General features: G+C 37.0%; 2 protein-coding genes across 3 annotated transcripts; both read left to right on the forward strand.

The window, feature by feature from the left end:
• Window positions 1–3,089: 3,089 nt before the first annotated feature.
• LOC126626501 (pentatricopeptide repeat-containing protein At1g77360, mitochondrial-like) lies at window positions 3,090–4,744 on the forward strand. The gene has a single exon (XM_050295846.1). It carries the CDS (start codon window positions 3,148–3,150, stop codon window positions 4,594–4,596), a length of 1,449 nt encoding a protein of 482 aa, XP_050151803.1. The 5' UTR covers window positions 3,090–3,147; the 3' UTR covers window positions 4,597–4,744.
• A 2,951-nt stretch (window positions 4,745–7,695) lies between these two features.
• LOC126627531 (uncharacterized) lies at window positions 7,696–17,553 on the forward strand. 2 transcript variants are annotated; one of them, XM_050297119.1, is made up of 17 exons: window positions 7,696–7,900; window positions 8,113–8,274; window positions 9,080–9,178; window positions 9,338–9,429; window positions 10,010–10,110; window positions 10,817–10,907; window positions 10,986–11,044; window positions 11,190–11,310; window positions 12,593–12,661; window positions 13,898–13,950; window positions 14,075–14,183; window positions 14,320–14,490; window positions 14,580–14,738; window positions 15,161–15,256; window positions 15,614–15,793; window positions 16,431–16,636; window positions 17,039–17,553. In XM_050297119.1, the coding sequence occupies exons 2-17, from the start codon at window positions 8,142–8,144 to the stop codon at window positions 17,409–17,411; spliced, it is 2,112 nt and encodes a 703-aa protein (XP_050153076.1). In that variant the 5' UTR covers window positions 7,696–7,900; window positions 8,113–8,141; the 3' UTR covers window positions 17,412–17,553. The 2 variants fall into 2 exon arrangements, with proteins under 2 accessions (XP_050153076.1, XP_050153077.1); XM_050297120.1 differs by having other exon boundaries at window positions 8,121–8,274.
• Window positions 17,554–27,932: the final 10,379 nt, after the last annotated feature.

A 27,932-nucleotide genomic window follows, 5' to 3' on the forward strand; every position in this document is an offset into this window, starting at 1 on the left:
CTTCATTGCTCCTGGAGCGTCTCAAATAGCTTCTCATACTACTCCTGGAAAACCTCATTCTTCATTGCCTTCTTGTTGTTTTGAGCTTCTAGCTCATCGATTTTAGCTTGAAAAGTAACCCTCTTTCTTTCCTTCTTTCATTGCTTCGCATTAGGTGCAAGAAGGGTGTCATTCTGTATGTTGTGGCTTTCTTCGCTCCCCATGTTGGAGAGGGATACTTGGTCAAAAGAGAGTGTACGAATGGTGGAAACCAGCTTGACAAAGCTGAAGATAGTGGGATTAAGTGTCGTTCCCACAGACAGCGCCAAATGTTAATGCACAAAATCAGTGATGACTTTGGTACAACATAAAGTGTTAAGTTTGTGACCTTCGCTAGATTGGTCCGGTCACTAGTGTGGATAAGTATGTAAATGGATAGGGACAGGGAAGCAAACACAAGATGTACGTGGTTCACCAGATTGGCTACGTCTACGGAGTAAAGGAGTTCTCATTAATTGTGAAGGGTTTACACAGTACATAGGTTCAAACTCTCCTTTAGTGAGTACTAGTGAATGATTTAGTACAAATGACATTAGGAAATATTGTGAAAGAATGATCTCTATTTATAGAAGAAAGTTTCTAGTTTCATTCTGACATTGACACATGTCGTGTTGTGATTGGCTTTTGATGTTGACACGTGTCGCGCTATGATTGACTTCTGATGTCGACACGTGTCGTGCTGTGATTGGCCTCCTGGTTGTAGGGAAACTCTTCTGGGTCCTTGACGGTATAACGTTGACCGGTGCTCAGTAGTTTCGGGATTGGTCAAGTATGATACAAACAACCGTATTTCATACAAATACACGATTTTACTTTTGATCTTTGTATTTACCGTAGTAGTTACATTTATAGGTGAAACGCAACTCAAGGACCTCTAAAACCTGCAAAGCAATGTCGAGTCGACGACTCAATTGTAAGTGGGTCTTTGCTAAAGACCTTTATGAGAACAACTAAGTTAAACCAAGAAACGATCAACAAAAGGCTCTTGAATATCTAAGTTAGACTTGATAAACGACATTAACCTCCCATTGTGAAATGTGATGTCCTTTTATACTAGTAAAGATAAACACGATGATAGAATGTAGAGGTGCATGTGGCATTAGCTTATTGGTTATTGTATGTGATAAACTTAATATTCAAGATGTATCTCCACGTCAACAATCCATGCCAAATGACTCCCCAAGTCAGCATCAACTCCAGCAGTTTGAATTAATCAACTCATGTTCATCAACTCAACAACATTGTTGGATAGCAATCCAACTCTTCATCAGATATAGAGGAATCACAATCCTTCCTCATCTGAAACTTCTTCTCAAACTTCGTTTTTAACGGTAATTGAACCTAAGACCTCTCACTTACAAGTTAAGAGGAATACCACTATATCGTAATACTATATAATACAACAAAAGAATGCTAACAACCCATATTTAATGAAATAAGCACATAAATTGGCATCAGTAACGGATCACACATTAGAATCATAAGTTCCCTAATGTTAAAGGTTCAAATTTTTTAGATAGATACAGAAAGGGAAGTGCGCAAAAACATTTTCAATTTATTCATTAAGGCATTTCGTCAAACAGTCGGCTTGTTTTCGCTGAACTATGTTGGGCAAATGTCAACAGACATCGACATATGTTGAAACAATCTGATAAGTGTTATCTAGAGCATTTGTTGAATGCAGTCGACGCAGCCTACCAAATGTTGTCAAGATATGCCTAGCAGAAAACCTACACGAAATGTTGGGTAAATTACCAATTTAGTCAATGAATTATCACCTGAGTGAAAATTAGGTCTCTGAACTATATTTTTTTTAGAAGAATCAGTCATTGAATTATAAAAATCTATCAATTACATCCCTAATATTAGATTCGAAGCTACTATATTCAATTTTCTGTTAATTTAAGTTACATTACTTGCATGTGATATACATTGGATGATAGATTGGTAATTTTTCATAAAGAAATAGTGTATAGAGTTAACTTTGAATGGTAGATTAGATGTTAGATTCCCAACCTATATGAAATGTTAAGGGCTTATAGGCGAGAAAATGACGGTATTACACTCTAAAATGTGTCAAGTGACTTAAGTTGATGAAAAAATGGATAAAATAGCTTTGAATATGATAGTAGAGATGAAATTAGTAATTTTTAATGAATTTAGGGATTTATTTTACCAAAAAATAATTCAGGAACCTAATTTTCATTGAGGTGATAGTTTAGGGGCTGAATTGACACTTCACCCAAATGCTTGGACAGTGTGCAGAAGACCTTCACAATATTTTTTGGCTTTCCAGTGACCTTGAGACCACTTGATCCTATGTATATCCCCTTTTGGCATGACATATAACACCTTAGAGCATTTCTAGCGTGCCCTAATTCCCTTGGGAATTGGCTGTTTAATGACCTAATGCCCCAACACTTGGCTCCAACCCATTCAAATAGCTTGGGCTCTAGGTGAGCTCGGGCTCTCCACCAGGCATAAATCCACGCCCCAACACCTAAGGGATATGACACAAGGTTGACGTCAGCCACTAATAAAATAAAATAAAAAATATTAATAAAAAATAATTATAAATACAATAAATTATAAAAAAATAATTAAAAATACAATCAATTACAAAAAATTAATTAAAAATACAATAAATTGTTTTATAATGAAAATAAAATTATTTTATAAAATAAAAAATACTAATATTTTATAATGAATTGTCTTGACTATTCAGTTTAGGGATGAAGATGCACTTAGACAATTACTGTTCAATAGAGGTAATTACTATTCATTTTAGGGGATTGGTTGCCTTAGCCCAGGGGAGCCTAGCAACACTGTAAGTGCTCTTAGAAGTTATACCAATATGGTAAAAATGTAAATGTAAATAAAAGTTTTTAAAATATTAGGAATTGTTATTATCTCTTCAAAAATCTCATTCTACACTCTTTCTTTCTAATTATAAAAAATTTAGGATGTTAAATGAAAATTTTAAAATGCTAATAATAATTCTCAAAATATTTAGGATTAATGTTTCGGTCAAGTTACCGAATTATAATAAGTTATCAACATGGAAAAAGTGAAAAGAGGTCCTCGTCCAACTTCATCTTCAAGGTTAACATGGAGGAGGGCATGGCGGAGAATGAAATATCACCACCGCACTCAATTCGCCCTCCCCCTTCTTCGCAAATCCCCATCTCACCGGAATCCATCTCATCAGCCGTCAAGGTCTTCCTCGACATCCTAATCCGAACCTCACCCCAGCAAATCGGCGCCGCCCTCGCCTCCACCGGAATCATCCCCAGTGCCGAAGTCGTCATACAAGTCCTCAAACTCTCCTACGACTACCCCTTCTCCGCCGTAAAGTTCTTCCAATGGGCCGGGTTGGCCCACAAGCACTCGGCTCAGGCCTGGAACCTGATGGTCGACGTCCTCGGCCGCAACCGGCTTTTCGATTCCATGTGGGACGCCATCCGCTCGATGCGACAAGAAAAAACCCTCTCGTTGCCCGCCTTCGCCGCCGCCTTCTCCAATTACTGCGCTGCCGGGAAGTTCAACGACGCCGTCATGACCTTTCAAGTCATGGACAAATATGACATCCCACAAGACGTTGTCGCCGCCAATTCCCTCCTCAGCGCAATGTGCCGCGCAGACGGAGGCGTTGAGAGGGCTCTGGACTTCCTCGAGACCATGAAATCGAAGCCCGAATATGGTCCGGATGGCGATTCGTTTGCCATTTTACTTGAAGGACTGGAGAAGGAAGGGGAGGTGGCGAAGGCGAAGACTACGTTTGGGGAGATGGTGGTGAAAGTTGGGTGGGGACTGGAGAACGTGGCGGCTTACGACGCGTTTTTGGCGACGCTGGTGAATGGGGGACAAGCGGAGGAGGCTGTCAAGTTCTTGAGAGTAATGAAGAAGAATGGCTGCTTGCCAGGTTTGAGATTCTTTTCCATCGCTCTTGATACTCTTGTTAAGCGAAAGGATTCAACGAATGCGATTTCGATTTGGGATGTTATGGTTGGTAATGGATTAATGCCTAATTTGTCAATGTACAATGCTATGATTGGATTGTTGTGTGATTGCAATGAGATCGATGACGCGTTTAGGCTCCTTGATCAGATGGTTTTTCATGGTGCTTTTCCGGATTCTTTCACTTACAATGCGATCTTTAAGTGTTTGATTAAGAACAACAAGGTTCGCGAGGCCGGTAAGTTTTTTGTGGAGATGGTGAAGAATGAGTGGCTTCCGACTCATGCTAATTTTGCTGCGGCCATCACCATGTTTTTTGATGGGGACGACCCCGAAATGGGGGTTGAGCTTTGGAACTCTATGCTTGAAAGCAAGGTCGAGCCTCTTGACGCCGCTGCCAATGCCTTGCTTTTGGGCCTTTGTAAATTAGATAGGTTGTCGGAGTTGAAGAGGAATGCTGATGATATGCTTGATAGAAGGATCAACATATATGAATCGACTATGGCGAGCTTGAAGAGTGCCTACTATAAGGATGGGAGAGGTGCAAGGGAGAAATATGATGGCTTGGCGAGGAGGTGGAAGACCTCACTGGTTCGGTAGAAATATTATTTTGATGTATATAGAAGTTATGTTCTTTTCGTTTTAGGCTTTCCTTGCATAGTATAATCACTGATGAATAGTGCATATTTCGTTTTCCATAACAAGCTGATTGTTTTTCTTTTGGTTGTCTAACCTCTTTTTAACTCTATCTTGTGGTTCCTTCCTTTTGTCTTTGTTTTCGATTTTGCTTTTCTTTTTCGACATATTCAGTTCAGTTTGATTTTGATTCCTTAGCGTTCAATCTTCAATGTGACTGTTTCTACTTGTCATATTCTTTCCTATATTGAGTTCCTGATATGAAAGCTTTCTTGTTACGTGTTGTGGAGCTTTTATTTTGACAATAGAATCACCACACTGGACATACATACTCAGGGTATTAGTTGCCGCCCTCTTTACTGCATATTGGTGCTTTGTTCCTTTATGATTGTTGTTGGTCCTTTAAGCGCCTTGTTGACAGTAACTATGCTTGACTTTTTCTAGATGGATTCTCATCCTTGTAGACTTGTAGGTTCCCGTCCTGCAACCGTAGATTGCGAGTAATTGCATGATACATCTCTCCTTTTTCTTCTCTTTGAATTTTTTTATTTTTATTTTTATGAGAAACGAGATTTTGTTAAAGATCTCAAACCTCAGTTCATGACTTGGTGAACCAGAGGTCCACCAACCAAACGAAGCACTGCCAAAAAACAAGGGAAGTTTTGTTAAGTTCCCTTTCCCTCCCACTTCCAACTTACCAGATGCTGATGCGATGCCTCACCAACGCATCACATCTCCCCCTCCCCGTGCACAGTTGAGAGCCACTTCTGCTTACGCCTTTGCTGCCTGTGTGTTATATGGGTTGTGCAACTCAAAATCCTACTTCATGAGGCATAATGAGTAGATTAAACACTCCATTCTTCTGCCTTTTTATTTTATAACCCGTCATCAACAAGAATCTATTTCCTTTCGCACGTTGTTTGCGCATTTGCTTTTTTAGAATATGATTTGTTTTTCATCTTAAATCGTCTTGCAGCGCATGATATTGTCCCAGTGCATTAGTTGATGTTATTCATATTTAAAGTCCGTTTTGAAACTTACATTCGTATATTGGCTGTCCCTGTGTATTCACTGCAGGAAGTCCCAGCAATGTACCTGACCATATACATCATTTTCTTTTGTTTTTCAGCAATTCGCTTGATATTTCATGTGTCAATTACAACCTACTAGTTATCAACACACAATAAAGATGTCGTCGTTAAGTCATTGATATATAATCTAGATATCGTTGATATTTCATGTGCTCTCAGTTTTGATATGCAAACGGTAATCAACACCGAGCACCCACAGAGTAGACATCCACATGCTTGCTTAATCCATCTCAATTCCTTATAACTTTGACGTTGCATCGACACATATCTATCATTAGTTGACTCAGGTGCCTTGCAAATACAGAGATATGCAACGAGAGATAGCTACGAATTTCGACGACTCACTCATCCTCTCCTACAAATATAGCTATTGGTAATGGTTTGTGACCGTAGTCTCTTGGTAAATTCATTCCGACTCTAATCTGGCCATGATCCTGATTTCCTGAATTTGTTGGACTCTATTTTGGAAATTATCCCAAATCGTGTCCTTCTGTTTAATTCTTTTTAGGTCTCTTTTAGTCTCTACGTTGTTCTGTTTAATTCACCTTATAAATTGTAACTGGAATCGTTCAATTTCGTAATCTTCATTAAAAAAATTATCCTTACAAAAAATCATTTGAAACAAAGATCGTTTAATTATTCATAAACAAATATACTTTGTTAACGTTAAAAGATGGGAGGCTAACAAAGACCAGTACGGTCGGTCCTTGGTGGGCTCGTAATTAAAATTGTAATAACTTGACAACAAGGATTAAGTAGTTCACCCCTTACAACTGGCTGTGTTCATTGTAGTGCTCGTATATATATTGAAGATTGGTTACAAAAAATGCTCGGTAAGAGTCTAATCTTTTTTTTCTTTCTTGTGTCCGACCGTTGATAAGAGGTGCTCATTCCCCTTATATAGGCCCTCAATGAGCCTCAAAAGCCCTGGGCTCAAGTATTCCATTGCTTTTGCATATAATGAACCAGATATGTCGACATAGCTTGTTGGGTACTCCTCTGCTCTTGTTGGGTACTACTCTGCTCTTCAGTCGACATGCAGTGATGAAGTGACATTTGTTCATGCCTAATTGCATGGTTTCATGGGCCAATGTGTACCGAGTGCCTTGTTCGGCCCTATTGAATCAAAGGTACACACCTCGAGCAGTGGGTGTGACAACCTTTAAGGTCCCTTCATAGGCTGGATGGTGCACACATGGCTTAGGGTTAGTGTCTAAGTAGGTTGGCTCCTAGGACTTCGTGCTATAAAGTTGTCAATTTGCCAACTTGCCTTACATAGTCGGAAAGTACTTTATAAGAAGGTGCTCGGCTTACTTGTTGAGAGTCAAATCAGACCATTGAGCGGTCGTTTATAGCGCTCGAGGCTATTTCCTCCAGTTTTTTTGAGCTGGTCAATGGTCCCTTTGTCTTGGTCTTATGTTCCTTCCTTGGGCCTTATTTGAGCCTTTCTCAAGCTTGTATTATTTCATGAGTAAAAAAAGACCCAGTAGTAACATACTTACAATGTTACATCTTAAGATCTTTGTTTGGTCTTCTACTTGAATCTTACATTTTAATTAAAAAAACAAATTTTCAGATTTGAATCCTTGCAAGAGTATTTTCAAAAATTGATGTTAAGACGAACTTTAAAATAGCTTTCTTGAAAACACTCAAAAGTGAGTGTTTTAAACACAAACCAACTCAGACTCAAATAAAAATAAAAAAATAAAAATCACAAACCCACTCCCACAGAAATCGCGCCTGAAGGCCAAATGAAAGAGGGGGGACGACCAACGTTGTTTCGGAGTACGACGTCGTTCCTCGGGAAACCAGCCCAAAAAAGGAAAAATCAAATTGTGACCGCAAGATTTGAGGGGACGGTCTGGATTACACGATCCGGACAAGTCCTGTTAAACAGATACGGATAGGAGAATGGGTTCTTTCCAGTTGGTTCCGGGTCAAATAGAAATGGGTCGGTTTGTGTTATAAACCCTAAACCCTCAACCGAAAAAACGTAGTGTTGTAATCGTCTGCTGCTCCGCACCACATCCCCACTCCGTAATAGAGAGGAGCCGCTGTCCGTCTCTCCCTACGCTCTCTCTCTCTCCGCCGCGGCCACCGCCAGCCGTACCTCCTGTCACGAGTTCCTCCCACCTAACTATCTATCCTCTCCAAACCACCACCGATTTAATCCCGAGGTACACACTTTTTGGTTTTTCATTTTTTTTTAAATTTTTATTTGTTTGATCGGTACAGGGTTTTGTAATTATTGTATTAATAGGAGAAATAACCTCAAAGAGATGATATTTTGTATTTGATTTCTGAGTATTTGTTGTTTTTGTATAAGAATCACTATTTGGATTAATTGTTGATATTTTTTTATTGTATTTTTGTTTGTTTATGCTTTAAGTTTATCAGAATCTCATTCCTTCCGGTTCCATGGCGTACGACGGAGGCAAACTCAAGTCGACCTCCATCAATGGTGTCAAGATGTACAGCGTTGCTTCCCAGCAACGCTCTCTCGCCACCTGGCTTAACCCTAAGAAGCGTCGAGCTCTTCGCAAAGACCAAAGTACCTTTTTTTTTTACTTAATTCTCGACTTCAGCTGCTAAGTTTTGGATTTGTAAAATGATTTGAACATTATGGTGGAATCTGTGATCAGTAATTGGATGTTATAGAGCACTATCTGTTTGTTTTCTCTTGTTTTTGAAATTTTATATGTGCTTTACAAATTTAACATTTAAAATTTGTCAGTTTGGGTCTTTGGATTATACCAAACGTTGTCTAATTTGCGTGTGAAGATTGAATCCCTGTTAAAAGGAAAAATAACAATTCTTATAGAAAGATCCTCTGTTAATTAAATGTTTAATATTTATTATGTAAAATAAAACCTGTTTATAGTGATACTCTGTGAGGATAACGTCTATTTAGTTATACGCAATTTTGGTCCCAACTCGGGCCAATTATATGAATAAACTCCACATTGTAATAAGTTATAATTTTCAGAGGTCCCGTCTTAAGAAACTTGCTTCTACATAGTGATAATTGTCAATAAGACCTTCAACATGACCCTTCTACTTATCTTTCTAACCATACATACATACACACAGTAGCTATTTGAGATAAGGTGTTTCTTTTTTCCTAATGCCTATATCTTTTAAAGTTGACATACTTTACAATTAATTTAGTACTTTGTATCCATAGAACTTACTGACTTCTGTTTTGTTTTTGTGGACATCTTGTCCGCCCTTGTATTTTTAGTGTTTTCTGCAATTAAAATTTGTCTCAATTTCCAAAAAAAAAAATAATAATTATAGAGATGCTTTTAGCACCAATTTTACGTAATGAGAGACTTTTATTCACTGTTTATTTTCAGACTATATGCAAAGAGTGGACTTGATCCAGGATCTGAGGTTTGAAACTGCAACGACCAAAATCAAGGCAACTCCTGACGGAGAGTTTCTAATTGCAGCAGGTGCTTTTAAAGTTTACTTTCTGTCGTGTTTGGTATGTAGTTTAATTTTCACAATCAAAGGGAATTCTGCACAGAATGTATGTTTGTGTGTATGTTCGCAAAATAGAGTTGCAAAATACTAACTTTTCTTAATTGTGTTTTTTTACTATTGAAATCCAGGTATTTACCCACCACAAGTCAAAGTTTATGAGCTGAGGGAACTTTCACTCAAGTTTGAAAGGCACTTGGACTCTGAGATAATCGATTTTCAGGTAGTTTAGTTTCACCAATTGGATTCATATCTGATGTAACAATGGTATTTGAAATACTTTTTCATGGTCTATTGCCACTCTGTCTTCGGCTTTGGCTGGTTTTATCAATATTTTATCATTCAAGTTCTCCTATCCTGGAAAATTTCTCAAATTTTTTATTATTGAATATTGCGCCATTGGTTGTTACTTTAACCTGCCTTACTGCTTGCAATGTCAGTCAGTCGTTCTTGCTCATTTCTATGGAATCTGATGAACTTGAAAAAAGAAATCAATTACTTGTTCTTACAAGAGTTTAAGTTTTATTAACTAGTAATGAAAATTGTAAGTTTGATTGAGTATTCTTTCTTAAGCAACTTAAGAACACCATATGGGCTCAAACCCTACTATTTGATCTTATAAGCGCAGCCTCTTTTTCCCCTTGGTTAAATACAGTTTCCTTTTAAATTGTTTTCTCCTTCTGAAATCCACAATTATTCAAGTTTGTATAGTTTCTATGTAACAATGACAGTATTGTGCTGTTCTTGAGATGTTCACTTGATGTTTGAATTAATACTGGCCTAACCTTTACTTGCTCATTTAGGTTTTGGCCGATGATTATTCAAAGCTTGCGTTTTTGTGTGCTGACCGTTCTGTTTATCTACATGCGAAATATGGAAAGCATTACAGCTTGCGGATTCCAAGGTTTCCTTTTATGCTTTGCTTATGTTTATGGGCCATGCATGAAATGTTGTGTAAACCATGTATTTTCTTTGCTTTGCTTATGGTTTGTACTCTCGCAGATTTTGACAAAGTTTTTGTATTTAGATTAGTGTGTAGGTGTTTGCGTTTGTCTGTAAATGTCTTGGTGAATTTTTAACATAGAACACACCACAAAATAGAGTGCCCTTTATTGTATCACTCAAAATTTGAAATTTTGTAGTTTTCACTCCTTTATTATTTGAAATGAGCCTGAAACTATTCAGATATTCACATTGGAAAGTAAAGAAGATTAGCATGGACTTTTAAGGAGTTGGGCTACTCCCCCATTTCCCGGATGTGGGATTTACACTCTCTACAATCATCATGTTAACACCATTTCAATCATCTAATGAGTTGAAAAACCACGAACTCATGAAAGAAAGGCTACCCATATATTAAAAATATGAAAAAATATGTAAAATAAATACATAAAAATGTTTGCATCTACTTTTTTTTGTTTTAAAACATAGTTTTGCATGTCTAGCATTTTTCCAAATTGTACTTTGTTTGTGCCCACTGCCCTCTTTATAGTAGATGAAAATCTTACCTTGACATTTCAAAATTTTTTCCTTGCAGAATAATATAATCATACCAGTTATAAAAGTTTGGTATTCATTGTCTAATGAGTTTATTTAACTTGGGTGTACAGAATGGGAAGGGATCTTGCATATGATTGCTGGTCTTGTGACTTGCTTTGTGCTGCCTCTTCTCCAGAATTATACAGGATTAATTTGGAACAGGTTTCTTGCTTTAATAGACTCCTTTGAATTCCCCTTAATTTATAAAGTCTGTCGATAACAGTTTTGCATTGGTTGCAGGGGCGATTCCTCTCTTCCCTTAGCACACAATCGCCAGCACTAAATATAGTTTCTCGGAGGTGGCTTGTTGATCTTTGTTTTCTTTCTATTATAGGGTCATTATATTCTGTAGTTATCAGACACATGCTGGATACCCTTATATAGCTATATTGGTTATTTTTCCTTAGCTGTCTAGGTTAAGGATATTTTGTTTTAAAATTTCAGCAAGCTTCATGGTCTTGTTGCTTGTGGTGGTGAGGATGGTGCCGTGGAATGTTTTGACTTGAGAATGAAATCTTCAGCTGGCAGGATTAATGCTGTCGCACCTGCTGGTGACTTTGACCAGGTAAGAGGCTTTTTATATATTTGTTAGAGTAAATACTCTTTTCTACAGACAGAAGTGTGCTTGGTTTCTGCAATGGAGTCAATGTCCTGGATAAGTGTGGAATAGTTATGGAGTGCAACAGTGGTTTGAGCTAGTGTGGTTTTGACTCATGGTTGTGAGTATAATTGAGCCATGGGAAAAGTCTAGTCAGATTGGCATGAGTAATTCCCTTTATCCAGAGACCATTTTCTTGAGTCCATCCTAGGTGAATGGGTCAGGACACTGTCCAGCAAGCACAGAACAGGCGAAAATGGACACCGTCCAGTAAGCACAAAACAGAAGAATCCTCATACACCTCACTGTCATTCAAATTTCTCCTGAACCTTAAATTCCAATTCTTCCTTGAATTATATAATTAGATAAAGTAATTTGTTTCAATTCTAAGAATAGACATGGAAATGCATCTTTAATCACTTATTCACAAACTCTTGTGGGGCTAATATTCACAACTCTTGTGCGGGAAGAGCTACGGCATTCTTTGCTATTTCCTCTTTTGTTTTATTTATGTCATACTTAACTTTTTATTGTAAAAACCTGTTGAACCTTTGGCTTTTCAAAATGATATACCTTGTTTATATTTCATCTCTGCGGTGATTAATTTTTCACTCCAACCATTGGACAAGTCCACAAAGCAAGAAGTGTCTGTGTTCCAATATCCAAATGAATTGTAGAGCGATGGAAACCGAGATTGAGAGGCGAATCCCCCAACCACGTATCTTCCCAAAACATGATTCTTTCACCATTCCGACAACAAAGTGACAGTTCATAATAAATGAGTTGTAGCCATGGGTAAGGTCCTTCCAAGGGCTATGACAAGTTCCGGTCAAAACAAAGTTGGAGTCCCACTCATTGGACGAAATCCCATATTTAATATTTATTACAGAATGCCGTAGTGCTTCCCGCACATAATGCAAACCTCCATAACCACTTAGCTAGAAGAGCTTCATTTCTAGCCATCAAGTTTCCAAATTCCAAACCACGTCCAAATTAACTCTTGGAGGCCGTCTCCTAGTTTAAACCAAACCAAAATTCCCATTTGTAATTGGATTAAATGATTTGGTCAGTTAACAAGTCCAATGAACAGATGCCTGGCAGGGGAATAAAGTTTTCTGTTGCTCTCTATTCCACTTGCTAAGACATAGGCATTGGTGGTATTTTTATGTTTCCGCTGATTACTACATTTTCTCTTCAACTTTGAATCAGACATGGCTGTCCTTAATCTGACTTCCTCCTGGATTTGCAGGAAGTCACCGCATTAGAGTTTGATGAGAAAACGGGTTTCCAATTGGCTGTTGGAAGCAGTGGTGGAAAGGTATTATGTCAATTTTCTTTTTACTAAAAAGTTATCCTATAATTTCACATTTTTGTGATGATATAGCTTTGATTTAATTTAATTATGCGTGTTATCAGAAGTTAAAAACTGTGCCATATTTTTCATTGCTAACAATGCAATATCTACTGCAGTTTTCTTCAGTTGTGATTCAAAAAATGTAATTTGAACAATTGTTTGGTTCCGTATATCTGTGTTTGCATGGGTAGGCTTGGCAATCATATAATTGCTTAAGACAGCCACTTGTTTCCGTGACACGTAAGGACAGGGAAACTTGAGATAAACTAGTGGCTCTTGAAAGGGTGACCTGTACTCTTTCAAGTGAAAAACAAATGCACCAACCAACTTAGAAGCTAATCGGCACTGTTTGTCAAATTGTCAACAATGTTTCATAAACCTTTCTCTTACAAGTCAAGTGAATTGTCTTCTTTTTGTCTACACGAGGTGAACATTTATTTTTTGTTTCTTAATATTGTTTCCTTGAGAGAGTGCGTAATTATTTGTCCAAATGGATATGGTCTTGACGTAGTGGGATGATGATTTTTCATTGGCAAAAACATTAGCATTGAAGAGAAAACGAGGTAATCGTCTCATATTAAAAAAGGTAATCAAGATTCAAGATAAGAGATAACTTGCCAAGCATAAGGTAGGTGTTGATTTTACATGGTAAAGTCTTTTGTGGAGTAGCTAACAATTTCATGACTACATTACTAATGTATTAGGTGTCAAATTACATCTTTAGAGTTCCTAAATATATTAATGTGGAACTTCAGTTTTCTGGATCCATGTGCCAATCACTCTATAAAGGGGATACTTTGTGATCTTTAAAAATAGTGTTAATGTGATTAATGGTGGTGTATGTGAGGCACATGTTTGGAGTAATGCTGGAATTTTTGTGATTTCTATGCTGGAAAAACTTTGGTGTGATGCCAAAGGCTGGAGTGAGTCCGGATCTCTTCTTATTGTCCTACATTGTAATCTGTGTCTGTATCCTAGTTTTGGCATCACCATATCTTATTTTATTGCATATCAGGTTTCCATATTCGAGAAACATTGTTTGCTTTCCCATTAAGTTGTAAAGACCTGTCTGAGGCATGCCCAATGTTCAAAAAAGAATTCAACTTTCATTTTACATTTTGGTTTCTATAGATTGAATCCAAATCCTTTCACTCATATGTCCACAGAAATCTAATTTCGATCATGTGGTTGAATTTGCAGGTGCTCATCTATGACTTGCGCTCATCACATCCTATACAGGTTAAGGATCACATGTGAGTATTACCTCCTTATGGTTTTTTTTTATTTTTTATTTATTTTTTATGATTAGAACACTGAGGGAGTCTGAATTGTTTCTTTTTAAAACTTGCTGTTGAAAACCCTGTCGTTGGTGTATAGGTATGGTAGCCCGATATTAGACATTAAATGGCATCAAACTCTAAACTCTGAGGGGCCAAAGTTGATTACCACTGATAATCATATTGTTAGAATATGGGATCCTGACACGGTAAGAAATTACATTTTTAAAACACATTATTTATTTATTTTTATTTTACGGCGTAACGGCGTAGATGTTTTTATATTGTGGTTGGGGTTGATGTTGGATTTTATTGTTTTGCTAAGTAGATTCCCATTGTCTGCAGGGTGAAGGCATGACCAGCATTGAGCCAACGGCTGGCACAATTAATGATATTTGTACATTCCCGGGCAGTGGGTTGATGTTGCTTGCTCTGGACTGCAGTCAGATTCCATCTTATTTTATACCTGAACTTGGACCTGCTCCGAATTGGTGTTCTTACCTGCAAAACCTTACTGTGGGTTTATTTTACATCCCTACATAGATTTAGTTTCATCTCGTTTGAGGTCTTCAGTTATATTCTAATGTTCGAGTTCTTTTTTACAGGAGGAGCTAGAGGAGGGTGAACAGACTACCATTTATGACGATTTCAAATTTTTGACAAAAGAAGACCTCGAAAGGTTGAAGTTGACTGGTCTCATTGGGACCAATCTACTTCGAGCTTACATGCATGGGTTTTTTATTGATTATCGGTTGTATAAAAAGGTTAGCCTCCCTTTTGTAAGTATGTTTTTTATTTTATTTAGCAATTGGTGCCATATTGCTACAAGAAACACAACAATTCGTATCATTCATTGTGTATAGCCTCCTCCGTCTTTCATTTACAATTAGGTTGAAACATTTTTTAGGGAGAAGCGAATCCAGGGACATATATGAAAAACATGAAAAGAGATCACACAGGCAATTTGTTGGTTATAGATATTATTTTGAAATGCATGTTTTGGGCAGTTGAAGGATTTAGTGAGCTAATGTGTTAAAGTTAGGGTTAGTGTATAAATCTTGTGTCAGTGATGAATGCATATCTTCATGGTCATTGACGTTCTCCATGCTCGATTAGGGTATTTCTTTGATTACTTCTAGTTATTGTACAAAGTTTGCATTATTTTATAGTATATACATTCTGGCAGGCAAAAGCTTTGGCAGAGCCTTTTGATTATACTGAATACAGAGAACAGCGGAAACGAGAGATGCTAGAGAAAGAACTTGCAGGAGAGCGAATTACGGTTAGCTATTCTCATCTATGATTATTTATTTTTGTATATATATGGGTCTATTTATACACGTGCCTGGCATTAATTTCTATGTATTCCAAGAAATTCTCTCTTGTGACCAAGGAAATCACAATATATAAGGATTTCTGATCCTGCATGTTAAAATTCTTTAAAGCTCTATATTATTTGCATATACTATGTCTACATCCATTATCAGGTGAGGATGGTTTTTAATGAGAAGTTTGAAATTGGTATCCTCTACTGTTTGTGCTATTTTCTAGCTGCGATAAAACTTTTGCAACTTAACCTTTTTTGTGAGTCTTTCTCCAAAGTACTTCAACCAGGCATGACGTCCATTTTTTACTGCAGATTAAGAGGAAATTGCCCAAGGTCAATCGAACTCTTGCAAAGAGTATTCTTGATAATGAAGATGCAGAGAATGAAATTAATGTTGATGACAATGAGACTAAGAAGCCAGCCAAGAAAAAGAAGGCACTTGCTAGTGATATTCTCAAAGACGAGCGGTTTGGAAAAATGTTTGAAAATGAGGTAATATAATCTCAACCTGTCTCATGTAGAAAAAGAGCGAGTATTTAAAACAAAATTTTGTTAACGCGGTTCACCATCCTTCCTGTATAATTTTTCTATACTAATTTCACGAAACTTTTCCCTAATTGGTTTCTGCATTTATATGATTGTAGCATCGAATGTGCTAGATTTTGTGGATCTATAATGGGGGTTTGATGCTTGATAGTATGTTATAATTTGTGTTGTTCAATCGGTCACCTCTTTTTTGCCATTGATGCACTATGTGCAGAGGCACAAGCAAAGTTTGATTGCCTTTTCTTTTTCACCTCTTTTTTTCGCCATTGATGCACTATGTGCAGCTGCACAAGCAAAGTTTTATTGCCTTTTCTTTTTTTTCCTTTCAATTTGTATGGGAACTAGATCTCTTATATGGTTATACCTATGGGTTTGGCTTTGCTGCATTCTGACTTGCACTGTTTTGTTCTGTTTAGTTTAGTGGACTGCTGGATATATTCTGTATAGCTCCATTTCTGTTTATGATGTCCTGTCATTTAAAAGAAAGAAAAAATTGATGAGAAGCTAGGGCCTACTCTTGCACCACGTTCATTAATTTGCATGATCCCTAACAGTTATAATGCTTTCTATGATACGTGTCCAGGATTTTGAAATCGATGAGTTCTCACAAGAGTATAGGGCTCTACACCCTATGCCTTCTACGAAGCAACCATCTTTGGTAGAGGAACATTTCAGACCTTCCATGGAGGATAATGATCCGGATTTGAGTGATTCTGATGCCTCAGCGACATCTTTGGATGAGCCTGGCCACGAAAACAGTAAACTGAGAATGAAGGGACGAACTCCAAGGTGAGGGTTTCTTGTTCTTTTGTAGACATTCGCCATAACGTCTCTTTACTGATACTGTACATCCAAGCTCCCTCGGTTTTGTGAAATCTAACCTCTTCTGTTTAGAACTCATTCTTTCCTGCCTTCTACAAGGGATTACACAATACCTTAGTGTTGGACATGGAGATTTCGCTTATAAAGTGGGTTTGAATCATACAAGTATTGGCTATGGTGTTAAAAATATCATAATGATCAGACACGGAGGAATTTTACTAGTCCCATGTCAAAAATCATTAATCTGATTTCTTTATTTTTTCTTAAGCTACACTATCGATTTCTGTGTATTTTTGTGCGAGTTTGTGATTTGGAGTTTTCAATCTTGAACTTGAGTTACTAACTATCTGTTTGTTGAAAATTCTATAGATTGTATGAAGTTAAGGATGAGCGGCATGCAGAAGCATTCTTGAATCGCGAGTCTTTTGCAAACGAGGAATCACTTCCACTGGGGGAGAGGGTGGCAGCCCTCAGAGATGATCGGCGAGTTTCTGCCATCCCTAGTGATGTTAAGCTCGGACCTGGAGGTTCGCGTGAGATTTCTTTTAGGGCTAGAAGCAGCTCTAAGTACAAAGAGGACGAGGATGACGAACACCGTGGAAAGAGGAGGGGAGTTCAATCGTTAGGACTAAAACAAAATGGGCCTGGATTCGGAGGCCGAGGAGGAAGAGGAGGAAGAGGAGGCCGAGGGAGAGGAGGGAGAGGAGGGCATCGCGGTAGAGGAAGAAGAGGTGGCCGGTAAACATTTCAAGCATTGTATGAATGATTTTGTTTCTTGTTCGACCAAGGATGCACTGAACATTGAGCCATAGTGTTGTGCATTTATACAACTTTGCCTTTCCGGGGACTTCATGATGTTCTTCGGAATCTGTCGTGTTCTTTAACCCCAATTTTTACCGATTGCTGTTTCATTTTTGTTGTTCAGACCGTAGGGATCAGGGAGGATGCTCTTTACACAAATAAAAAATAAAAAGGTTTTTATGACAAATGATCATTGAAATTGAACCATCCCATCAAGATGGTTTTTGAAATTGAAAATCAATCAATATAGTCTTTGAAAGTTGATGTCACAAACCAATATGGTCCTTTCGTTAAAATTTCTATTTTCTATTATGTGCTTATGTGTCACATAAGTATGTCTCATAAATATAATTAAATATTAGCATCTATATTAAAAATAATAGTAAATAATATTTTTTTAATAGTAAATAAGTAGGTTTCTTAAATATAATTAAATATTAGCATCTATAAGAAGAAGAAGGAAGAAGGAAGAAGGAGGAGGAGGAGGAAGGAAAAAAAAAAAAACTGAATCTGGGTAGATTCGGAGGAAGAAGAAGAAGAATAAGAAGGAGGAAGAAGGAGGAAGAAGAAGAGGAAGAAAAAAAAAAAAAAAAAACCTTCCCCAGATTCGGAGGAAGAAGAAGGAGAAGGAAGAAGAAGGAAGAAGGGGAAGAAGGGGAAGGAAGGAGGAAGGAAGAAGAAGGAAGAAGGAAGAAGGAAGAAGAAAGAAAGAAAAAAAAAATGTGGATGACACGTGGCATCCAGTCATTGTCCACATGGGTGCCACGTCACAATTAACGGCAGATTTAACAGTTTGACTAACGGATGTATGAGACTGTTCCAAAATTTACACTTTCGGTATGAATCTGAGACGAAAAAAACTTGATGTAATAAATGTTGAAAACCACGAAACATGAGGGTAGTAAACAGTCTTTTACCCTATTTTTTATTATTTAATTTTATAGTAATATTTAATAAGACTTGTGGAATCCACTTGTGACATATAAGCACATAACAGAAACTTTAAAAGAATTATAACGGAATGACCATATTAATTTGCGGTATCAATTTTCAATGACTACATTGATTAATTTTCAATTTTAAGGACCAGCTTGGTAGGGTTGTTCAATTTCAGAAATCATTTGTGATAAAAACCCAAAATAAAAATAAGAGGTCAAGGTTTTCGCTTTGCCACTCGAGCTTCTACAAGATTATAGTTAATTGTAGGTGGCACATTGATGGTCTACCTAAATAAGTCATAAAAGCAAAAAAAAATAAAGGAAAACTAATGAAAATAGCTTGAAAACTTTGAGTTTAAACGAAAATGACAAAATAAAGGGTAAAGTAAATAGTACCAGGATTAACTTTTTAATGTAAAAATGTGGTTTTTCGTTAAAGTGAACAATACCGGGAGCTTTCATTAAAGTTCCCAAAAAATAATGGCCCGTTGGCAGCTTTCATCCCCCTCCTCTTTATAAAAATTAATTTACTAGTGTGACAAAATATGAAAACCATGCGAACCCTCGTGAGCATGTTCTCTATACTTTGACAATAGGTACATTGTCGTTTGAATTTGTAAAACGGGGTGTGATATCCACACACCCCATTTTACTTCTCACACACCTTTTTAATTTTCGACCGTCGGATCAGATGAATTGAAGAAGATCAATGGACAGAAATCATCAAGGGGTGTATGAGAAATAAAATAAAGTGTGTGGATAGCATATCCCTTTTAAAACCTAACAAACTCTTGTGAATAATATTTTTAGGAGAGTTTAAAATAAATAAAAATTTATAATAATTAAGTACAAGTGTGAAAAATATGAAAGAATATATAAACAACTGTAATTGCATCCTCTATGCTTGGAAGACGATCACAACAAGCATTGGTAAATTTCGGTGAGAAGAGTGGAACATAAATTTAAAAGACAATCAATAGTTAAAATTTAAATCAATGGTTTATGGGATTATAACGACGAATTTCGGAGTTGACTTCTTCATAAAAGTTCTAAAACTTGTCATTACGAGTGTTTGTACACTCACACGCGCGCGCGCACGCGCACACACACACATATATATATATATATATTATGTTTGTTCTCATTTCTACATTAATTAAAAAAGGCTTTCTAGCAAAATGATCTCTGAAATTTGCATAACTCCTCACTTTGGTCAATGAGATTTGAAATCAATAGAAGTGGTCCCTAAGTTTGTCCACCATCAATCATTTTGGTCTTTATTTGAAAAATCTCCATTAAATAAAGATAAAATGATAAAAATACCCTCAATTTTTGTTAAATCATTTTGGCCCATTGTTTATTAAATTGAGGTTATTTTTGTCATTTTGGTCCTCATTTAACAAAATTTTATAGGAAATGACCAAAATGATTGATGGTAGACAAACTTAGGGACCACTTCTATTGATTTCAAATCTCTGAGACCAAAGTGAGGAGTTATGCAAATCTCAGATACCATTTTGGTTAAAAAGCCATTAAAAAACAATTAAAATACCTCACACAACATAGTCCTTACCATTGGATTCTATCTCACTTGTATGATTATAATTTATATCTTTTATCTTGTTCTCTTATGTTTTATGTTTGATTTGTCGTTTGGTTTTGGTTTGTTGTGTTTCTTTTCAGTCTTGATGGCTCTGGATTCAGTTTGTAAAGCTTAGGTTTATTTATCTTAGTTAGGCGTGGATCCCCTGGAATTTGATGTTCTGCGATTTGTTTATTAATGAAATTCTCATTTAAAAAAAAGAAAGATTTCATACATCATTTCATTTTTTTTCAAGGAAAATTAATGCTCAAAAAATACATTGTGCTACTTAGGCCATCTCCAACCGAAGGGTCCAGAGGGCCAGAGGGCCGAAAATAGCCCGAAAACCGTCACCAACCGAGGGCTAGGTCAAAGGGCTTTGGAATCTGGGAGGGCCACACAGAATCGGGAAGGGCTGGAGGGCTGGTCACTTCTAGCCAGCTAGCCAGCTCCAGGCTGGCCAATTTTTTTTTGAAGTGTTGGATTTCCTGTCGGTTAAAACCGACAAGAATAGTATAGAATATAATGAATTAAGGCTAACGGCTATTGGGATATTTATTAATTAGTATTAGTGTCGGTTATAACTGACACATATAGTGAATTTGAATACAACGGCTAGCTGACTGCTAGCCGTTGTATTCAAAATTTTTTATTTTATTTTTTGAATTTAAACCTTTTCTTTACTTCTATAAATATGGTGAAACTCTTTCAATTCTTCACTTCATTTGCAATATTTCCTTCAATATATTTTTCAAGATTTCCATCTGCAATATTTCTTTCAATTTTTCAATAATTTCCTTCAATATTTTTTCAATAATTTAAATAATAAATTATGTTTGACCTTATGACCCTTTGGCCATCAGTTGAAGACGGTTTTTTGTGACAGGGCTAAAACGAGCCCTCTGGCCCTCGGTTGGAGACGGAGGCAAATATGACCATGTACTGTTCATTAAAATATTAATATCTTGGAGAATCTTGGAGGGCCAGATGACTAAAATGAGCTCTCTGGCCAGCCATCGGTTGGAGATGGTCTTGTTGCCAAAAGCTTACGGCCAGTCGTTTTTATTCATGTTTGTCTTCTCTTTTTCACGCAATGATATACATATGTTCATGGCAATCACGATCACGATGTCGCAGTGATATACAGACATTCATGACAATCACGATTACAAATTGACGATATATGAATGGTGTTGTGGTTTTTGTATTGTGCTACATCAACAAACTAATAGAAAATATAACAAAATTGGACATGAAGGTTTAAAGTGATTTGTTAAGTCAATTTTAGAGACGAAACTTATCTATTTCAAATTTAGGGATGAAAGTGATGATATGTCTATTTCAAAAACCTTTTGTGATAAAAACCTAACATTTCGTTAATTTGAAAGGATGAATGTATCACCTTTCTCAACTTCAAGATAAAAGACAAGAAGCAAAGGTAAATAAAGCCTTGAGAAGGTAGTAGAAGAATTGTACATGAAACTATGAAAGATTATAATCGATTAGACCGATTAAACGTATTTAAGTTTTTGTTTCACACATTTTTTTTAATTTCTCCTTCCACTTTTTTCGTTCGCCATTCCTTCATGTGCACTCTTGAAAATAAAAAACAAAAATAATTATCAAGCGAGCACTTAAAGCGTGGTTTTTTTCTTTTGCTGTTTTTATTTTCTTATCGAAAATAAGAATTTCATTAATATTTCAAAGAACCCCTAACACAGAAGATGATCCTCTCTGGATTCACTTTGTGGGGATCCTAGGATCCCCATCCTACATTCTAGTTGTTCATCGTACATTGTGCGATTAGTTGTGTTTACTTTTAAATAAAAAAAGTCAAATGATTTCTGACTGTACGATACATAATAAATGATTAAGATGTGAAGTTCCCTAAATTCCCACAAAATGAATCTGAATGGGATCCAATTTCCCCAAACACAAGGAGATGCTAGTGGCCTCGTGGAAACCCTACAACAATTTTTTATTTAGTAAAACCTAAAGACTCCGAGTGAGTGTCTGAACACGCCATGCTTTTCTCATTCTTTTGAAACATTCTATTCTTTTCTCAAATTTCCCCAAAACAGTAACTCTGTTTCTCTATGTGAATGCAAAAAGGTGAAGGAGGTGACAAGAAATATCAATTATTTACATAAATAATTAATCTCGATAATCTGCTTATTAACACAAATCCCTCAACAGGATTTGGAAATTAAACACAGAAAATTACACCCTTTTAAGATATGAATTATATTTCCAAATGAACACCAAATGCAATTTGTCAAACCTAATGGGAATAATTTGATCTTAAATATTTAATTCTGGTGATATACCCATAGAATTAAATGAGCAAGATCTATCAATATTCCATCCATAAATTTATTTATTTTTTACTAACAAAAAAAAACCGAAATTATTTTATAAAAACAATAAGATAATCTACTATAAATTCATCTGAACTCCGATATTAATTCATTGCCATTAGCAGTAAGTGGTTGAATCAAACAAAAATAATAAATATTCTTTGGAGTGGCCAACCTGAGACGAGATCTGACGAACGAGCAAAGCAGGAACGCAAGATCCATGAAACCGCCTTCACCGCGGTCTCCGATTCAGTTGATGCAAGGCGGGACCTGTTTCGCCCCGCAGCCTCGAGCCAGCTGGTTTATAGGCTCAAACGGGGCGAAGCGGTTCCCGACCTGCACCAAGCGAATTAGAGACCGCCAGGAAATGAATCATCGTGCCCTACGCCTCCTACGCCTCTCACGGAAAAAACACGTCTGTTTGTTTTGATAGATGGAGGGGGCTTTTAATCTAACCCTATGTAATCTGTGACAGCAGCTCGGACGTGAGCGATATATACTCGTTGCAGACCAAGGCGATTGCGCCACGTGGTCTACCACCAGCTCGGATGGGCTGACGCTACAGGCGATTTTTATTTCAAAATAGTGGGCCCTCCCTCACGAGGAAATTGAGTTAAAGTTTGCGCGTCTGGCGTGAGGGGTATCGGAAAGGACCACAGTGTTGGGTTTATTTACGTGTATGCCATCATCTTTGAGCTCAGCGTAACAGTGCATTCACGTGCGTGTGTGGTGCTACAGCGACGTTTTGCGGTAGGTGCTGTCAGTCGCGCCGATTTGGGATCCAGCGGCTGATCTTTCTCAACTGTGGTTTCTGGTTGCGGAACTTTTTCAGAGGTCCAAATCCGGTATTGCCATCAATCGAAATTGTGGTAAATTCAGATTTGTGTTTTTAAGTAGGAATCCAGACATCAATTCCGTCAGATCACGTGATATATAAATCATAGTATAAAAAATAAGAATATTTTGGCTCACCGTTTTCAAGTAATGGTGATGTTCATTATCTAATTTATTACTTGTTGAATTTAAATTTTGAGATCTATATAATAGATCAAATCTCAAAATTTAAACTCACAATAAAAATAAGTAAATTGGTGAGCATTACCATCATTTGAGAGTGATGAGCAAAATTGCACCAAAAAAATATAGTCTCTCAAACAACTGATGAAATTGAGGTTCTACCATAAAACCAATTGATAATATAAGGAGTAGCCCAAAACCATATAAGCATATAACAAACTTTATCCCTCACCGATATATGACAACTCTCGACAACAACACCCTGGTTGTATTTGACTTTGTACTTCCTTTCTAATAGTTTTTAGGTTACTTTTGGATACTACTTTCACTCTGTACTTCCTTTCTAATAATTTTTAGGTTACTTTTGGATACTGTAGAAATAGAATGTGTAAGACTCTTTCAATTAAACTTCAAAAAAGGGAAGATACGTATATATATGAATAAATTGAAAATATTCAATTAACTTCTTAATCGTAAATAATTGAATTGAAACTTCGAATTTATAAAATTTATCACGATGGACAAAAAAATCAATACATTGATGGTTATGATAGTTACGTATCTATATTTCTTGTCATTTCTGTCATAATTAGTATGCGTGATGGGATTATGCATTATGCAATCTGCTTTTGGCTACTTTAGTTCATATCTCGACTAGTTGCATAATATGGTTTGTGAACCTCGTTCAACATCTGACACATGAATAAGACTTTCAAAATGGGATGAATCACGAGTTTATTTATGTACTGCAACTTTATCTATTAGGTTTAAAGGTGTGTTCATAATTTCCAAATGCCCATTGGCTACTCGAGCACCTTCCTTAATTGGTGGTGTAGTTTGACTAGTGCATATCGTTCATTTTCGGACAAGTGGATAGTTGATATTATTGTCCAAATAGAAATGAATCTCAAGATCATTGATGGTTATGACAGTTACATATCTATGTTTCTTCTCTTTTTTGTCAAAACCATGATGTGTGACGAGATTATACATTATGCAGTCCGTTTTTATCCGTGAGGTTTGAAGTTGTGCTTCTAATTGTCATGCTTCTGTTGGCTACTTTAGTTCATATCTCAACTGGTTGCATAATATAGCTTGTTAACCTCGTTCAAAATCTAACACGTGAATAAGACATTCAAAACGAGATGAGTCACGAGTTTATTTATCATTGCAACTTTATCTATTAGGTTTAGAGATGTGTTCGTAACTTCCCAACGCCCATTGGCTAATCAGGCAACTTTCTTAATTGGTGGTATAGTTTGGCTTGTGCACATCTTTCATCATCGGACAAGTGGATAGTAACGTTTGTGAATGGTAATGTCCTAATAGGGATGAATCTCAAGATCACTAATGGTTATGACAGTTACGTATCTATGTTTCTTGTTCTTTTCGTCATAATCAGTTTGTGTGAGAGGATTATGCATAGTGCAGTCCCCTCTTGTCTGTGAGGTTTAGAGGTGGCTTCTAATTGTCATGCTTCTATTGGGTACTTTGGTTCATATCTTGACTGGTTGCATAATATAGTTTGTGAATCTCGTTTAACATCTGACACATGAATAAGACTTTTAAAACACAATGAATCACGAGTTTATTTATGCATTGCAGCTTTATCTATTAGGTTTAGAGATGTGTTCAAAACTTTCCAATGCGTATTGGCTCCTCGTGCACCTTCCTTAATTGGTGTTGTACTTTGGCTTGTGCACATCTTTCATCATCGGCCATATAGGTAGTAACGTTTGTGAATAAAATTGTCCAAATGCAGATGAATCTCAAAATCATTGATGGTTATGATAGTCACTTATCTATGTTTCTTGTCTTTTTTGTTATATTCAAGATGTGTGAGCAAATTATATATTATGCAGTCCACTTAGAGGTGTGCTTCTAATTGTCAGGCTTCTATTGGCTACTTTATTTCTTTCTTGACTGGTTGCATGATGTTGATGCACAAAACCGGAGGGGTCTTGGAACAACGTAAATCCGACCGTGAATCTGCAAGAAAGTAAAGAACACAAGATGTATCGTGGTTCACCCCAATGTTTGGGCTACATCCACACTGATGTTGATATTGTTTCACTATGAATGGTGAATATACAAAAAGGCTAGAGGTAGTGTGCTCTCTAGCCTATTTTCTGTGTGCTCTCTTCCCATGACCTAGAACTTGGCCTCAATCTTGGCCTCCCTTAATGAGGAGAGTGATGAGTCATTTTATAGAATAAATGCTCCTCACTTATTACATATTTGCCCCTTCATTTATTACCTAATTACATTTGAGTCCCCCGAGTATTTATACGAGGTCTAAATACGGAGGCCTTAAGTATGGTACCAACAGTAATCCTCCAAGTCTTCAGTCAAGAGAGACTTTTGGCTGGAGATTTGAAATTCAATCCATGTGTGGGCCGAAGTAACTAGATGTCGTCTAGAACTGAATACTCGATATGAGACGATGCTCAATGTGAAATGATGCTCAACTAGAAGTAGCACATGTTGCGAGGCTGTTCGGCTTGCGACTTATGTTGCCTTAGTTGGCTCGGCTTGTGACATTGAAGGTGATGGAGTCCCTTTTATAGAATAAGGGCTCGCTCCTTAATACATAAATGATGGGTTAGAGTTGATGCTCGTGGTGAGGCGGTTGCTTAGCAGGCGATGATGCTATCTAATGATGGTGAGAGAGTCCTTTTTATAGAACAAAGGCTCGCTCCTCGATACATAAGTGATGGGTTAGGAGTGATGCTTGCGGCGAGACGGTAGCTCAGCAGGCGGCGATGCTTTCTAATGATGGTGAGGGAGTTCTTTTTATAGAATAAGGGTTCGCTCCTCAATACATGAATAATGGGTGCTCTCTAATGAAAGTGAGGGAGTCCCTTTTATAGAATAAGGGTTCGCTCCTTAGTACATAAATAATGGGCTAAGTCCCCCAAGTATTTTTCATAAGGCCCAGTTGCGGAAGCCCAATATATGATACATAGTGTAGTCCCCCAAGTCTTTAGTCAATAGAGTCTGTTGGCTGGAGACTTCAAATTGAATCCATGTATGGGCCGAAGTGGCGGTTGTTCGGAGGTGGTATTTGTATACCATGCACTGAAGCTTAGGGCCTTCGTATTTAGACCTCGTATAAATACTCGGGGGACTCAAATGTAATTATGTAATAAATGAAGGAGCAAATATGTAATAAGTGAGGAGCCCTTATTCTATAAAAGGACTCCTCACTCTCCTCATTAGGGGAGGCCAAGATTGAGGCCAAGTTCTAGGTCTTGGGAAGAGAGCACACATAAAATAGGCTATAGAGCACATTGCCTCTAGCCTTCTTGTATATTCACCATTCAGAGTGAAACAGTATCAACATCAGTGTGGACGTAGCCCAAACATTGGGGTGAATTACGATACATCTTGTGTTCTTTACTTTCTTGCAGATTCATGGTCGGATTTACATTGTTCCAAGACCCCTCCGGTTTTGTGCATCAACACATGATATGGTTTGTGAACCTAGTTCAACATCTGACATGTGAATAGGACTTTCACAACAGGATGAATCATGAGTTTATTTATGCGTTACATCTTTATCTGTTAGGTTTAGAAGCATGTGCTCATAACTTCTCTAGTCACATTGGCTACACCTTCCTTAATCGGTGGTATAGTTTGGCTTGTGTACATCTTTCATGGTTGGACAAGTGGATAGGAATGTTTGTTAGTAGTATTGTCCAAATAGAAATTAATCTCAAGATCACTTATGGATATGATAGTTAGCTATCTATGTTTCTTGTCTATTCTATCAGAATCATGATGTGTGATGGGATTACACATTATGCAATCTATTTTTATCCATGAGGTTTGGAGATATGCTTCTAATTGTCCTGCTTTTGTTAGCTACTTTGTTCATTTCTAGGGGGTTCTGTAGAGAAATCGGCAGCTTCCAATTTCTCTAAAGCTCGGGGAAAGGATAGGTTGCTTTGGTAACCATAGTCCAGATGCTGGTATGTGGTCTAGCTCGCCTAATCTTCTGTGACATTGACTAAGTTTTCTTCCATTTGGATATAGTCCTTATTCAACATTTATATTATTGATTTTCATTAAAAAAAAAAAAAACAAGTAACCATAGTTTAGAACAAGATTCTAGAAGATAGTACGAGTTAGGTTTTTAGATGCAAGAAGCATTGGAATTTAAGAACTAGTAGTAGGAAAAAAATAGATAAATCGAAGTGAAATTAACCTTAAGAAGAGTGGGAGTTGATGGTTTAGAAGTCAAAGAACACAACAGAAGACAATTTCATTCATCAATCTACTGTATCAATAACGAATTACATAGCACATATTTATAATAACCTACTTGCTGCGAACAACCAAATTACAAATAAAATAGGAAACTAAATTAATAAATTCCCAAAATATTATTCAGCCTCATTCTCCTTTGAAAATAAGAACTCAACCCCATATGACATCCTTGTAAGTGTTTGGTTATGGTAATGAAATTATATCGTCTATGTTCAAAAAAAAAAAAAAAAAGAGCTCAACTCCATTTGAGTTAAAGGAGGGGTCTAGGACATCATTGCCTAGCCATTGTCAAACGGATC

This window comes from Malus sylvestris, chromosome 6 (assembly GCF_916048215.2).
Source record: "Malus sylvestris chromosome 6, drMalSylv7.2, whole genome shotgun sequence".
NCBI classification, from domain to species: Eukaryota; Viridiplantae; Streptophyta; class Magnoliopsida; order Rosales; family Rosaceae; genus Malus; species Malus sylvestris.

What these genes read in the sequence shown, in the direction of transcription:
- LOC126626501 (XM_050295846.1), top strand. Translation starts at nt 3,148, where the DNA reads ATGGAGGAGGGCATGGCGGAGAATGAAATATCACCACCGCACTCAATT.
- LOC126627531 (XM_050297119.1), top strand. Translation starts at nt 8,142, where the DNA reads ATGGCGTACGACGGAGGCAAACTCAAGTCGACCTCCATCAATGGTGTC. An exon ending in AGCTCTTCGCAAAGACCAAA is followed by an intron (nt 8,275 to 9,079) that starts GTACCTTTTTTT and finishes GTTTATTTTCAG; the next exon opens with ACTATATGCAAAGAGTGGAC. An exon ending in ATGAAGGGACGAACTCCAAG is followed by an intron (nt 16,637 to 17,038) that starts GTGAGGGTTTCT and finishes AAAATTCTATAG; the next exon opens with ATTGTATGAAGTTAAGGATG.